At 35.4% G+C, this 16,277-nt stretch overlaps 2 protein-coding genes across 2 annotated transcripts; one reads left to right on the plus strand and one right to left on the minus strand.

The window, feature by feature from the left end:
* The first annotated feature begins 413 nt into the window (after positions 1 to 413).
* On the plus strand, positions 414 to 11,925 carry LOC132276073 (proline--tRNA ligase, cytoplasmic-like). Its single transcript, XM_059777328.1, has 13 exons — positions 414 to 549; positions 1,059 to 1,123; positions 1,224 to 1,309; positions 2,304 to 2,396; positions 3,308 to 3,424; positions 3,907 to 4,094; positions 6,466 to 6,532; positions 6,924 to 7,046; positions 7,149 to 7,301; positions 8,276 to 8,560; positions 9,776 to 9,994; positions 10,318 to 10,411; positions 11,554 to 11,925. The coding sequence occupies exons 2-13, from the start codon at positions 1,078 to 1,080 to the stop codon at positions 11,616 to 11,618; spliced, it is 1,536 nt and encodes a 511-aa protein (XP_059633311.1). The 5' UTR covers positions 414 to 549; positions 1,059 to 1,077; the 3' UTR covers positions 11,619 to 11,925.
* A 1,133-nt stretch (positions 11,926 to 13,058) lies between these two features.
* On the minus strand, positions 13,059 to 15,438 carry LOC132277485 (pathogenesis-related thaumatin-like protein 3.5). Its single transcript, XM_059779337.1, has 2 exons — positions 15,312 to 15,438; positions 13,059 to 13,747 (listed from the first exon to the last, which is right to left on the minus strand). Exons 1-2 carry the CDS (start codon positions 15,436 to 15,438, stop codon positions 13,059 to 13,061), a joined length of 816 nt encoding a protein of 271 aa, XP_059635320.1.
* Positions 15,439 to 16,277: the final 839 nt, after the last annotated feature.

The following is a 16,277-nucleotide window of genomic DNA, read 5'->3' on the forward strand; positions in this document are numbered from 1 at the left end:
TTGCATAAAAATTGAAAAATCTCAGCTACATAACTCTTTTGAATCAATTGCATAAAAATTCAATCGAACTATAAAAATTTGCATATTACTCCGATCCGCTCCAATTATATACTATTAATTACATATATATATATATTGTTATAATATTTAGTATTCATTACAGAAAAATAATAAATGAAATCTACTGTGTTTTTATTTTTTTTTTATTTCTATAAATGTACTCATTTTGTGTTTCCATTTGAGTGTTCTTTTTTCTTTTTATTTTATTTTATTTTTTTTTCATTTGAATTTGGACAATGTGTAAAGAATCGAATCTTTAGGTAAGTTTATTTTATTTTTAATTTTTTTTAGGCCTAGTTAATGCCAGGTAAAGAGACAAGGACTGAAATGTAAATAGCATAAAAGGCCGGGGACAAATATGGAAAAGAGATATTACAAGATTTACGAGTGTGAGCTCGGAGCTGTTTCTCTCTTCATCGCCTCCTCTCTCTTTATCGCTCTCTCTTCGGCGACGACTTCTCAAAGTGTTGGCATCAATCGCCGGCAAAGGTATTTCCAGTAAAGAAAATAAGAGACAATTTAGAGTTATTTACATATCTGATGATTAAAATTATCCGTTGTTGCTTTGGTTTTACGCTTATTGTTTCTCTCTATGCATATTTCTGTTGAGAATATTATTTATTTTTATTTTGTTTTAGCGTTCGATCTGCAATGTTTCATTTTACAACTGCCATCTGTTTTGTAGAGTTTGAAGGTTTCTTAATTTCACTTTATTTGATTTCTCATTTCTGTTTCTTTTATTTAACAACTATCTCTGTTACGCTCTAATTTTTCCATTTTTTTTCTGATTTTTTTTCCCTCTAGTTTATGATAAATCCACTATCCTATGCACTTTGTTGTGTTGATCTCTGCATTATATATATACACTTTCATATAAGTATGTATGTATATCATTATATCTGTGTAATGTGATTAGGCAGTTTGAAGTATATCTGCAGTACTCCAGTCAAGAGTTGTGATTGATAAATCTAATTTTGGGTTATTGGGTGTCTCCTCAGGATATAAATTGTTTAGGATATGGCCACCAAGGAAGCTAAAAAACCTAATGCCAACGCTAAAGGCGGTGAGTGTTCTTTATCTGGGCTCTCACATACTCTCTAATCTGATTGTTTGAATATGGTCTTGTTCTCATTGACCCGAGCATAAAATCTTAAAATTTTCAGGTGGGAAGAAGAAGGAGGTGAAAAAAGAGACAAGGCTTGGGCTGTCCTACAAGAAGGAGGAGAACTTCGGAGAGTGGTACTCTGAGGTATCAATTATGTCTCTAAGTAAATTCAGCATTTCAATTTTTGGCATCAAATTTTTGCAATGAAACAAGTTAACACCCCTTAACTGTAACTTAATTGAGAACCATTTGGTACCTTTTAATTTAATTTAATTTAATTTTTTTTTTATTTTTAAGTTTTTAATTTTATTTTAAAATAGAAATCATAAACAACCCCCTTTTAGATTTGGTGGCAAAGCAGAAGCACTTATATGTATGATAAATTATATACAAAGCATTTTTCTTTGGTTATGGTTGTTGGATGAAAATATGCATCTGGGCATGTGATCCACCAAATCTTTAATATTGTACAACATGGAGACATGATTACAATTTGAAGTCTTTCAATATTCTTCTTCAATGCTTTGGTAAGAATGGATTGAATATCTGAACATCTAAGGCAGTGTGGTTCCCGTGTCAGCTTTGCTCGTTTTCCAAAATACTAATGTCAATAAAGAATTTATAGTGAGGGATTTTAGCAAACTAGAAGTATTTTCATCTCTTCCTTTAGTCGGAGAAACTTATTGGGAAAATGTTTGGCAATTGCTGTTTGTTGGACATATCTTATAGATCCATGTTATGTTGTGTCTGACATTGTACTTGACACAATTTCAAGTGTCCATGTGAGACATACACTATTACCTAAGAAAAGATTGTGGTGGAACCAGCTGCTGTCAATAGTGACTGCGTTGTTCTTAATAGTGGTCAATTGGTCATGCATTTGTGATGTTCTGATATTCATTCTGTTGCTGATTTTAGGCTTTTTAGCTTATTTGTGTCAAAAGGGAATAAGTTGTTTCAAAATCTTATCCTGATTGTGCCTTGTATTACAAATTTACAATCCATTCTTTATTTAGGAAGCTGTGGAAGTGCATAATTCATTCCACCCTACAGGGTTTCTTTTCATTTTCATATGTTCTCAGGACATATTTAATAAATTACTTATGTCGATGTTTTATGTGTTTGGTCCTTCTTGCAGGTGGTTGTTAGTGGTGAAATGATTGAATACTATGATATCTCTGGTTGTTATATATTAAGGCCGTGGACAATGTCTATATGGGAAACCATGCAGGTAAATGCTTGTCTACTGTGAAGATTCTTATTCTGTTGTTCTCAACATTTCTCTTCTTTGAAATTTTCAAATCATCTAGGTATTATTATTAATTTTTGATAAGTTATTCATAGAAGGCGCTCAAAAGGGGAGCGGTCCCAAAAGGATACACAAGCTGCCATAGCGTCACTATAACTTCATGCTATCCACAAAATCCAAAAGACAATCCCTAGATATACAATTTTGCCCATTCACCCAAAATTATCTACTGTGGGTTCTACTATTGGTTTTTTGTTCAGATACCCAATGTCTGACCCATAAGTTTAACATTAGATCTATTTCTATGTTCTCAAGATTATTGTTTTGGCTTATAGATACTCCTTTGCATCAAGCTTGATAAAAATGTTTGCTGTTTCATAGAATATACTCATTTGTTTAGAGCATTGTCACCGCTTAACGCTGAGAAGTACATTGCTGAATGGCTATTTATGGTTTAATAATTTATGTAGAATGACTGTTTTTGTTTTTATAATCCATGTAGAAGCACGTTGCTGAATGCCTATTTATGATTTAATAACTTACATAGAATTGGTATTGTTTTTGTTATTTGTTATTTGTTTTTGTATTTATAGTCCACGTAGAGGGACGGATTGGTGTTAAAACAAAGAAGGTGAGGTGCTTTGAATGGTTTTAGGAACCCAATTTCTCGAGTATCTGGGATCTGAGCATCATTTGGTTGCTTCTTTGGGTTGGTTGCTATGTGGTTGGGAAGTTTATGTTATTGTAATATCTAGTCAACTTAATTTCGTATTATGCACTTTTCTTGATATTCAAAACTACCTATATGCGAGGCAGGCTTCATTCTTGCTCTAATCCCCTTACTCAATTTCTCTCTTGTTATGTCTTTCAATTTTCTGTTGCTGTGAGTGCAGGCTTTTTTTGATCCAGAAATAAAGAAGATGAAAATAAAAAATTGCTACTTCCCTCTTTTTGTATCACCAGTTGTCCTGCAGAAAGAAAAGGATCACATTGAGGGGTTTGCTCCAGAGGTGAGTAGTCATATGTCATCATGATGCATCCAACACAAGGTCCTTATTACTCATAGGAAGGGTTTTATTTTATTGTTTTGTGTTTGTACTACTTTTCACCCTCTGGCAAATCTTTAGGTTTATTGAGATTTTTATTCTTTCCTTTTTTTTTTTTTTTGGTTCTTTTTTGAAAATTTCAAGTTTGTTACTAATGTTAAAGAATTGTTTTCAACAATCAAAGTAGTAACTCTGATTTGCACTACATTCACATTACCTTATTCTTTAGTTTTTAAATTTTTTAATTCATTTTTCCTATTTCTGTATTTGAGATTAAGCGGTTAAATGTATATAAATGTGGAATTTATCATATTTGTTGCATTTGCTTTCTGGTGTTTTGCGTTGGCATAAGTTCTAGAGTAGTGCTAAACTTTGTTCTTGCTGACCTCAACAATATTGGTTTTTTTCCCCTTCATTTTTTTATTTTATTTTTTATTTTTACTTAGGTTGCATGGGTCACAAAATCTGGACAATCTGAATTAGAAGTGCCTATTGCTATCCGTCCCACAAGTGAGACCGTTATGTATCCATATTACTCAAAGTGGATAAGGGGACACCGTGACTTACCTTTAAAGCTAAACCAGTGGTGCAATGTTGTACGATGGGAGTTCAGCCATCCTACTCCTTTCATTCGGTAGTCTCTTATGGACATTTTGATTTTCATTTGTTCGGTTTGATTTTTCTATTGACACTTGATGGTGCAAACTAGTTTTCTATGACAATATGTTATCAGCTTCTCTTTACTTTATTCTGTTGTTGTGATTCTTGTTTTGCCTTTATTGGCACGGGAAACTGTTTTTGTGCTAAGGTGGATTCCTTTCTTAAGCTTTTGATAATAATTTTGTAGAGAGAGGAAAAATGTTGGGCGATACCATGCATGCCAGTATAAATTGAATGATCTGATAGAGGAACTCATGGTTTACCACCACAAAGACTTGCACCCTTGTAATGCAGGAAGAGTCCTTAGCTTCCAAAGAAGTTGATTTATAAGAAAACAAATTGGAGTTGAGGTTATGTTTTTTTACACAGCTATGCACACTAAAAAACAATTATCCGGCTGTACTCTGTCCAAATGTCCCATATAAGAGTAAACAAGTCACCTTTCATGCTTTTGTGAAGACTTGAGATTTGCCACCTTCAACCACCTCTTGCGAAAGAGGCATGTGATGGATTTGGGAGGCAATGTCAGATTTATTGATAATAAGAGGACGAATTGTTGTCCTTCATAATCAATCAAATTGAACAGATCATTAGTTGAAGAATTTGTAATCAAGCTGGGATATATCAAAGTTTAGCACTCATAAGTCTAATTGTAAAAAGAACAATTTAGAAGACCTTAACCATAAAGCTCCTATTTGACTAAAATCAAAATTCTACGTGCTGTTTTTGTAAAAGGATTTGACCAATGCTACACCTTCCATGGGACAATGAAGCTTCGTAAGTAACTTATTTATGAAATAGAACCTAATCAAGCATCTGAATTCTTTCTCTGGATTTACCATATGAAATTAATTGATTGGTCAAATAGGATCATAAGCGTGGTTCAGTTGAAATTTAGAATACAAAAGAAATCTTTTTCAAACTTAGTTGACTAACTCACTCAGACTAGTCAGCCGGAGTGATATTTTTTTACTTTTGTTATATCCCGTGGGTATGTTTATGGAAGGCTTGCTTTCAACATTTTACTCTGATGCAGTAGATGTATTTTTCCACTACTTAGTCTAGTTATTCTAACATCAAAGGATGTCACATCTTATGTTACATGGACAGAAAAAAGGATTCCTGGCTGATTTATATGTGTAGTTGGCGCCATAAGTTCACTGTAAAATTTCATCAGATCCTTGAATTAAACCAAATAATGTACCATTAATACTACCAGCTTTAAAAAAAACCTTAAATGACAAAAGTAACAAAATTACTTATTAGTGACTTGTGAAAAGAATATCTTTTTTCTTTCACGTTTAGAAATATGGAATCTTTGGTCGAATGGATTGCCTACACAATGGAGCAGGCCTCTCAGGCCTCTCCCTTAGCCATAATGCCCATGACCCTGATGATGGCGGGATTGGATACCATGTAAGCTGGAACCTTCAAAAAATGAATCTAATGCATGTGAAGGAGGGTTAAAGACCTCATTTTGGTTGTACCAGGAATTTGGGATCAAATCCTGCCTTCATCAGGTTGGGGGGCTATTAAGGGACGAAAGAGGGCTATTTTCTTGCTGTAGCCCATTGTTGACTTCTGAGTCCTTAAAAACAACGAATCAAAAGAAAAACTTGCCTAGCTACAGAAAGAAGAATAGAATCTTGAGCTTCACATTATCTAATAGATTGGACCCTGTTGTAACTTGGTCCTTTCTGTTTCATGTCAGCATAAAGAATGTATAATTTGGTCCAGGACGCAAATCCTGGCAAATGATGACATTTAAATCTTTAGCGTGTTCCAGTCAGTCATATCTATGCTGCTTCTTCCTTTGGACTCCATGTGGTTGTGCTTTAACTTGTCCACATATATATCTGTTGGTTTTGAGTGAGAATGAACGCAAATATTGTGTTCTTATTCTTTGGTAAGTGATACTATCTTTTGTTTTTTTATTATGATTTTGTAGTTATCCTGGGGCCTCCCTCCCTTGTCTTGTGTAGTTTTCAGGTGGCTTTGATCAAATCAAGTATCTTCTTTTGCAAATGATTGAAATCTGTTAATTCTGTGTAAAGGTTATGTAATAACCAAGCTTTACTTTGAATGAAGCATTTAATCAATATTTGAAGAAATGGTCTTGCCTTTCTCTGTTCATTGATATGAAAGGGAGATTGTATTCTGCGTTGATTATGCTTTTCTGATGAGTTCATGTGTTTTTGGGGATTTCCTGAAGGGCAGTTTTTTTGTCTGAATACTCACTTAAAATATACTTATTTGTGCATATCTGGATTTTTTTCCCCTAATTGTTGCCTTTTTCAAATAATATGCAATATTTATTCTAGCCATATGTGCTTTTGCTCTTTTAGGAGTCGGGAGTTTCTGTGGCAGGAAGGGCATACTGCATTTGCTACAAAGGAAGAGGCAGATGCAGAGGTATGGAATTGCTCATGTTTACACTTGTACTTTTGCCTTGGACTGTTGGCGCTTCATTATTATTGTGTTTCACATATTGTTTCTTGTATTTTTCTATTAGTCTTCTTGTTTGATTTGTGGAGTATTTGACATGTTGTGTCTTTCCAATTTCTTAAAGCACTATTGATATTGATTGTTGCATGCAGAATTTGTGCCCATTTTATATTTGTTAGTGTTGCATATTTTTATTTTAAGGCATGTTAGAAATTTCATGGCCTTACTTTCTGTCTTATTTATTTATTTATTATTATCAATTTTTTTTTTTTTTGGTTTGGAAAAAAGGAAAAGAGAAATGTAAGGCCTTACTTTCTGTCTTGGTATCTTGGTATGCAAATATTCATCCTGATTTTAGGTCCTTGAGATATTGGAGCTATATAGACGAATATATGAAGAGTATTTGGCAGTACCAGTTGTGGAAGGTAAAAAGAGTGAGCTGGAGAAATTTGCTGGTGGCCTTTACACAACTAGTGTTGAGGTACTTTGTGGCTTTAATTTTATTTGTTGCACATTTTACAATTTAGCCTTTCCTGTCATGTGTTTGTGTATATTTATCTTATACTTTATTACTGTTTGCCAGGCATTTATACCAAACACTGGTCGAGGAATACAAGGTGCCACATCACATTGTTTGGGCCAAAATTTTGCTAAAATGTTTGAGATCGATTTTGAGAATGAGAAGGGGGAAAAGGAGAAGGTTTGGCAAAATTCTTGGGCATACAGTACTCGCACGGTAATTTATTTTTGTACATGTAGAAATTCAAGATTTATGTTTTGGAATATTTCTTGTCAGTTGTGGCATTCACATGCATCAAAAAAGATTTCACTTATAGATTCCGTCTTGTGAGAGAGTGCGGGCCTTGGAGCAATGGTAAGGTTTGCTCCATTGTGACCTGGAAATCATGGGTTTGAAATGGGAAACAATTTCTCTGCATGTGGAGGTAAGGCTGTGTACATTTAACCGTCCCTGCATGTGGAGGTAAGGCTGTGTACATTTAACCGTCCTCAGACCCTGCAATGGCGGGATCCTTGTGCACTGCGTTAGACCTTTTTAGATTCCTTCTTGTGAGAAACCATGAGCTAGCTCTTCACCCTCCCCCAAGGAGAGACTTATACCTCTGGATATTTCTTGTCAGTTTTCAGTGTTAACATGCACTAAAAATACTGAATGTATAAAATTATATAACTGTTAATTCAAAAGACTAAAATAAATATATATTGCGGTACTAAATATACTTCCTGAAGGGGTTAATTAACTTTCTATAATTTTGAACCAAACTACAGCAAATTTGGATGGTGGTACAGGCCGGCGGCTTTTGTTTTTTTAGATTTTTGAAAAATTAAATGTAATTAAACCTGTCAACAATAAGTTTTTTATTATACCTTTTTTCTTCTTGTTAAGAAAAGTTCCATAAATTTTTGAAAATTTATGTTTTCTGAGATGGTTTCAGTTTTTTCCTCTCTCTATATTGTCTTGTATGCGTGTGCAGGCCTGTGCATGTGGGTATTCATAAATATAAACATGCATGACAACCTGTCAACCACCATTTAGGAAGATCACCATTAAAATTAGTTCATGCATCTTTGTGGCCTTTTGATTCAGTGAAAGAAGTTTGTAAGATCAACTATGTGCACAAGATTGTTGTATAAACGAAAAAATTCTAAGAAGTTTGTTGCTGTTTTGTGCTCTTTGTTGTCTAAATTCAGATTGGGGTGATGGTGATGGTTCATGGGGACGACAAGGGCTTAGTTCTGCCACCTAAAGTGGCATCGACTCAGGTTATTGTGGTTCCAGTGCCTTACAAAGATGCTGACACACAAGCCATTTTAGATGCCTGCTCGAAAACCGTGAATACTTTAAGTGGAGCTGGTTTACGCGTTGAGGCAGATTTAAGAGATAACTATTCACCTGGTTGGAAGTACTCCCATTGGGAAATGAAAGGTGTTCCATTGAGGATTGAAATTGGGCCAAAAGACATGGCTAATAATCAAGTAAGTTTGTTCTTTCCTTATTGTTGCGTCTTTTGATTATTTATTTCCATACCTCAAGAATCAACTTTACCCCCTTATGTTCTATTAGCAAGGGATGCCAATGGGTTGAAAACCAACTTCGCTCTACTGTTTTAGCATGATGTTTGGAAGTTTTCATTGCAAGTATTTTGGATCCGAGTGACAAAAATTTCTCAGCCTGCATGCCTAATAAAATCCTATATTAAAGATGTTATTATTGTTATTGTTATTATTTTTATCTTAAATTGATTTAACATGTTCTAGAATGAGCTATACTAATCAAGCCTAGCACATCCTTGCTCTACCGAGGATTTTTTGGGCCAGGATCAGGTCACTAGACTGATGAGGTTTGGGTTTAAGGAATGGTTGAATATCTGAGTTATGTTATATATATAAATTGCTTTTGTTAGTTGTTGCATTCTTTGCATCCCTGAACAGCATAAAGACCAATAATGTTTACAGCTTGGAACAATTGTTTTTCATCTTGGCCAGATTGATGAGAGATTATTGCAGTTATCCGAGAATGAAGAAGAATTGTAGTAATATATTTTTTTTTTTGCTTTTTCCGTATAGATTCATATAATTTGATCCTTTTCAATATTCCATAATTGAACACACATACAAGCTGAAATTCCCTGAACTCGTGTGATTTCATTCAGTCCCCCCAATATATAGGAAGAGGGTCGGCACGAAAAAGATGTTCCTCTCTTTCTTTCAAATAACCAAAAGTCCCCAAGGTATTACCAACCATGGAATACCACAAATGATGGGAGAAAACATGAATTAGATTTGGACATTACATCAAAATTCTCAAATTTAGTGTCAGATTATTTAAACTTCTAACGAATTATGCGGGGACAAAAAACTACTAAACACATTTGTTTCCTTTACTGACTTCATTTAAGTTATTTTGGTCTTTGCATGATCCTTTCTGATGAGGGTTTTGATGAACCAATTTAGCCAATCAGTAGAAAATGAATATTCTACTGTATTCTCAATTTGGTTAATTTAGAATTTCAGTTAATCCCATCAAAACTTCACAATCTGGGATTTTTTTAATAGTTAATGATATTTTACTTCTGATAATGATCCTGGATTATTCTGATTTGTTGCTAGATGGTAGTACACATGGTTTTGGTATAAATTCTTTTGTTGATTCATTGGAGGAGATGGGAATGTTATGATTTTGGTTTACAGGTTCGTGCCGTTCGCCGTGACAATTCAGCCAAGGTGGACATTCCCGTGGACAAGTTAGTGGATCAAATAAATGACATGTTAGCTGACATTCAACAAAGTCTGTTTGACGCTGCAAAGCTAAAACGAGATGCTTGTATTAAGGTTATAAAGACATGGGATGAATTTGTGGAAGCACTTGGCCAAAAGAAAATGATATTAGCTCCTTGGTGTGATGAAGAGGTGTGGTATTTATTTTAATTTAATATTATGCCAAACATTTTAATTACTATTACATCAGTGAGTAGGCTTCCATTTTCTTGACAGTTGGTTGCTATGTTGGTTAATATTTTGGTTTTTGTTTCCAACCAATCACTTTTGTCTTAACTGATAGATATTTTCTTTGTTTGTCAAAATTTTGTGTTTATATTTGTTATTTATATTAATCATATATCTTTAAACTGTTCCATTTTACTTCTTGTACATATCAATTATTTCCTCATGTTTTGATATTTGTTGAGTCTCTTAGTCTCTTAGTACTGTTATCTGTGCCTTGTTGTCTACAGGAAGTAGAAAAGGACGTGAAAGCAAGAACAAAGGGTGAGACGGGAGCAGCTAAAACACTTTGCTCTCCCTTTGACCAACCCGAACTCCCTTCAGGTAATTGTCTTAGCTTTATAGAAACTTAAAGCATCTTCACTACCACCACCACATTGCACACTTGCTGCAGGGTTGGTTAAAAATTGAGAGAACAGATACATTCACCTAAGAATCATGGAAATAGACATGGGACAGTGACACAGCAGGTTGACAAGCAAATGGGACGGCAAGGGCCCGACAATAAAATATATATTTTTCATATAAAAATATTTTTTATGCAACAAGTAAATATGCTCTTTATTAACATGAATGTGGAGCTTTGAAATCATTTAATAATTGTAAGCATCCCTTGAATAGGGAAAAACATACAATAACAAGACACAACATATATACTTGTAGTGTGTGTTTATGTATAATATATACATATATATGTATATTTTTATGTAGAAACATATTTTGATACAAGTTAAGTTTTTAAGTGTTAGGTTACATGTCTCAAATTAAGTTTTTTGCTTATAAATTATGGACACATTCAGTTTTTGACACGTGTCGGACACGTTCATAGCATCTGCGTAGGAGTGTGTGTGTCCCTTGGTGTTCAACTGACCAAGACAAAAACCTAACAAATAAATCAAGGACTGTCTAAAGGAATCCCTGTGGAGAAGTGCAACTAGCACGGAATGATTTTTAGAGGCGTCTTTGGCGATGTGGCTTCTTGGTGAGATCTCCTTGATTATTTATAAGAATAGAGGTTCATTCTGAAGAGTTTGTGGATCATACCACCTCATACGCGCGTGCGAGGAGTGTTTTGATACAAGTTGAATGTAGGGATTTGGCAGATTAGAATGAACACTACTCTGCCCTGTTAAAGAATATTACATCCCATCCTCATTAAAACCCGTCCTGGGTTTTTATAAGCAGTCCCATCTCTGTCCTGAGAAAAATTCAAAGAATCCGTTCCCGCCCCATTTTCACATGCGCGCACACACAAAACACCAAAAAAGACCACCTTGGAACGATGTCTAGGATCCTTGGAACCATTGGTTACTGTAATTATTGGTGGCTCTCTCTCTCTCTCTCTCTCTCTCTCTCTCTCTCGCTCTCTCTCTCTCATTTTTTCCCCTAATTCTTTTAAAGCTCGGAATGATTGCAAAATATGAGATTGCTTCCTGTTTTGAAACTTGAATTGAACTCTTATGCAGGGACACCTTGCTTTGCTTCTGGTAAGCCTGCAAAGAAGTGGACCTACTGGGGGAGAAGTTACTAAAATCAGATGCTGCTTATTGTTGTCTATTGACTGATTCAAGTCCTTCCAGTGATTTTTATGTTTTTGCTTCTGCCCAGTCCAAGGACTTAATGATTGGGAAAGGAATACTTTGCATGCAAAGTTACTGTAATTTTTTTACAGTGGTCCAGATTTTGTCAGGTTATATATCACTTTCTTTTTAACTCGATACATCGGTCATCTGTCTCAGATTTAGTCATGTCAAAAGTAACTGAGTGATGAAACTTTTACTGTGAAGTGTCTTCTTAATGTTTGATTTAATGCTCAGAAATGAGATTCAATTTGATCAGTGGGCTTAGAATGGAACCTGGATGAATCCATGTTAAGTTAAATTATTGGTCAGTTGCTTTAAATTCTGCTTGCTTCTGTAATTGTTGCCCTAAACTGACACTAATGTTATGTTTGGAGTACCGATTCGGTGCTTTGAATTTGGGATTGGAGGGGATTTAGTTCAAAATTTGAACCAAGGTTGTGTTCGGCTGCATGAAATTGGACTCTTGGAATTGAAATTAGTAGAATTGGATAAAATTTTGGTATATTTATTTATTTTTTATTATTTTTTTAAATTTTAAATTTTACTAATTTTAATTACAAAGTCTCAATTCTTTTTTTTCGGAAAATGAAGCTAATACAAAGTTTTAATTTCATACAACCATAGTCTAAATTTTTTCCAATTTCAAATTCAAAGTATCGATTCAGAGTCACCAAACATAATATAAATAAACTTCTTTTGAGTATTTTTTTTGAAGGCTAGCCTAAGGTAAATTTGATTGTAATCGAAGATAGCATTTTGTTTCACTTTTTTGGTCTGGAGATGCATCAATGTAAGCGTTGCATGATCTTGGGTCATCAATGGAGTTAAATGTTGATTGTTGTGTACTATATATATATATATATTTTCTTGCCTCATTCGCATATAATTCATCTCATTCTTGGATGAGATGATAAATTAAACTTCTTATAGAAATGGTATGGTATTAGAAATTTAGAGCTGGTAATTAAATTAAATATATTTCCGTAGCTTGCTGTAATTAAATTAAATATATTTCTCTGTACATATGAGAATGGTGGTCATATTTCTGGGTAACATTCTTGATAACCAAATGCTATATGGGCCTTTGACTCAACATGCTAAGAACCAATAACAAGTTCTACTGAATCTCTGAACCATGAAGTACGTCATGACATATTTTGCTTGAAGTTGATCCAAATTACATTCATATTATGTTCGATTGCATGAAAATACTTGTTTTTTCAATATAAAAATTTATTTCCCTTCCTGTAAATTTCGCACCAAACCAACCTAAATGTTATTGATTACTTAACAATCAGAAAAAAAAAAATATATATATATATATATATATATATATATATATATATATGTTAAAAACAATTCTAGGAACAATGCATAATAACATCAAATCATGACCCGGTTGGACAGAAGGTGATCAAGTAATCCGACCCGGAACAAGTACAAATACTTGAAGCATCATCATAAGCATAACTATAGGCCGTCGGGCACGCATTCTTGAACATCTCCGAGTACTGATTCGGCGAACATGTCGCCGGCGTCGAGTGATCGCCGGTGCAACAGAATTCCGGCGCGTTAAATGCAGCACATGCGCTCTTGCAAGCCACAACTGAACCCGAATCCATGACCCTCAACTCCGGCGGGCAGTTCCCGTTGAGGTCCGTGACGCAACCGGCGTGCTGACAGTCGCCGGTGCCGCCGGACGGCCGTACGCTCATACCCACATTGTAGCCGTCCACGAGACTGACGTCGTAGAAGTCCTTGTCGCTGTTGATGCTGCCGCCGGCGAGGGTGAATTCAACCAGGGTGGCCGGTGGAGCTCCACCGCCGGTGCACTGGAGTGCATTGCAGTCGCCGGTGGTGCAATTGCCGTTGCCGGAGTCGTCGAATTTGCACCCAGTTCGGCCCCAGAAGCGGCCCGACCAGCCCGGTGGTGCCGGGAAGTGGACCGACGAGCTTGGAGGCAATGCGAAGCCACCGTCGCCGAGGACGGCGGCTCCGTTGCCGGATAATGTTCCGGGCCAAACTGTGTAGCTGCAGTGATTTTCAAGCGTGAAGATTGTTGCCGAATCTGCAATCCCTGCAATTGTGTTATTAAATGATGTGGGTCAGATCAAAACATTTACTTGAACAGTATATAAATCTTCAATTATCGTTTGGCTGCTAAGAAAATCAAGGAAAGTAGGGGAAAAAAAAAAAAACTCAATGTAGTAATTACTAAAAGTTCAGAAGATCCACTGCATTATATTCATAAACCCATAATTAAACAGGCATTAATTAATCAAGAATCTTCCCAGGAGTTACAATTAAGTAACAGAAGCTAGTTAGATATACATATACATATACTGTATATATATATATATATATATATATATATATATATATATATGGTTTTACCTAACAAGAAGAGAGACAACAGAAGAAGAAGAGGAAGAGAGGGTGTTCGCATTGTCTCCATGAGCATTGCGAGAAAAGGAAAGATTCAGTTACCAAAAAGAGATTGTGATTGTAATTTGGGTTAATGGACGTAGTAGTAGCTATATATATATAACAATGCTAAGCAAGCATTTTATTTATTTATTTATTTATTTATTATTCAGTCCCTCACATTTTCCGCATTTCTTGATTTCCACCTGTTACCCTTTTTTTCACCATCTTTTGGTCCCTCTTTTAAAAATCTGACCTCTTCTTTGGGGGACTATGGATTCGGTGTGGTGTCCATCTGAACCAACTACCAATTGCCGCAAATTATTATTTTTTATTATTTATTTATTTTGATTTTTATACAGGGAGCTGTTATTTGCGCTCTAAAATTGGTTAAATTGCGCTCCACTTTTATTTATTCATTAATCCCTTAACTAGGTCTCTTTCTTTTTCTCTCTTATTTGATCTCTCCTACTCTCTCAAGAAAAAATCTCTTTAGTATGCTTGCTTTTTTTCCTTTCCATCTCTTTTCTTTCTCTTTCTGTATGTTTGTTTTTCAATCACCAATCCCTACCATTTACAAATACCTATTTATCAAATATTAATTATAATTTGTATACAATGGTGAACAAGAACATGCATAATTCCGGCAAAACTTACATTTTTAATGTGAATTTTTAAAACTAGATGAAGAAAAAAAAAATTAAGAACATTAGTTTCCACTTCTATCAAGAAAAGAACTTATCAAAGTTTGAAAAAATTATACTTACCACACACACACACACACACACACACACACACACACACAAAAAAAATAAATAAATAAATTGAAAAAGGTATCAAAGAAAAAAAATGACTTTTAGAGATAATATAAGCACTGCACAGTTAATGATTATAGTCTTTTAGATATATTTTTTTGGGTAAGTAAATATATTAAAAACGAAGATCTGTACAGCAAAGGCAGAGCCCAACAAGAACACAGCCCAAGGCCAAGGGCAAAACACTGGGCCAATCAAACCCAACCAAAACAGGATCCATCCACCCCAAATGAGCCGTTACATATCAAATTGTAGCAAGTTGGGGCGATAGGAGAGACCAACAGAGAGATTCCAAAGCAAACTAAGGAGGTATGACATTGATCACTGAGCTCGGAAGGCTCCAATCAGCAGCGACAGATCTCGAGGTTGCACAATCCCTATGTTGGATGGTTGCGAGCTTACATCGAACACAATCATCAATCAACTTGCTGAGATCACTCACTGTCAAACGCTTTCCAGAGAAAGTTCTGTTGTTCCTTTCTTTCCAAAGGTAATAAATTGACCCGGCAAAACAAAACTTGTATGCCATAGCTTTGGTAGAAGTTGAGCTTGGATCCCACAGGTTGGCTATCCAATTTGCAATGGCCTGAATACCATGCTCACCTGTGTAAATCCCACACTTATTTTGAAAGAATTGCCACACTTGGTTGGAGTAGAAGCAATTAAAGAAGATATGATCATGATTCTCGTATTCTGTAGAACACAGAGAGCATCTCTCGTCAAAAATCCTTCTAGAGAATCTCGATTTGTCCCTAATTTTCAACCTATGATTGATAGCAACCCACGCGATAAACGCATGTCTTGGGATATGATTTTTGAACCAAATGACATGTGTCCAATTAACCCTCGGGCTAGGAGGGAGGAGAGCAATATATGTGCTCTTAAGGTGGAAGGAGCCATTAGGGGAGATAGTCCAAGTAACTCTATCTGATGAGTTGATGTTGATGGTGGGCAGTACCTCAGAAATCCCAACAGTAGGGGTAATGGCTTGAAAAGTCCGGTTGATTCTCTATTGGGATTGCCTGATAAGAGTGTTAACCTTGGCCCTATCTCCCCAATTGGAGCTGGTAATCAAATTAGCGTTGACTCTCCCATGGAGAGGGCCTAAAGGCAGTTAGAAATCATACCACAGTGAGATGCTTTTCCCATCACCTACCAGGTGCTTGATGAAAGGCCTGGCCAAACCTTGCAGCTTGAACAACATTTTCCAATTCGAAGAACTCAGTTGGCTAGGTTTGATTGTCCAAAAACTACGACATTTGATTTAGTTGGAGTGAACCCAATCAAACCAGAGAGGTTACCCCTCATCTTTAAATAAATACCAAATGTGCTTTAAAACAGAAATCCCGTTGAGGGAGTAAAGTTTTG

The sequence above is a fragment of the Cornus florida genome, unplaced genomic scaffold (assembly GCF_030987335.1).
Source record: "Cornus florida cultivar Cherokee Brave unplaced genomic scaffold, ASM3098733v1 CherokeeBrave_3.0.0_Hap2_Chr10, whole genome shotgun sequence".
Taxonomy (NCBI): Eukaryota; Viridiplantae; Streptophyta; class Magnoliopsida; order Cornales; family Cornaceae; genus Cornus; species Cornus florida.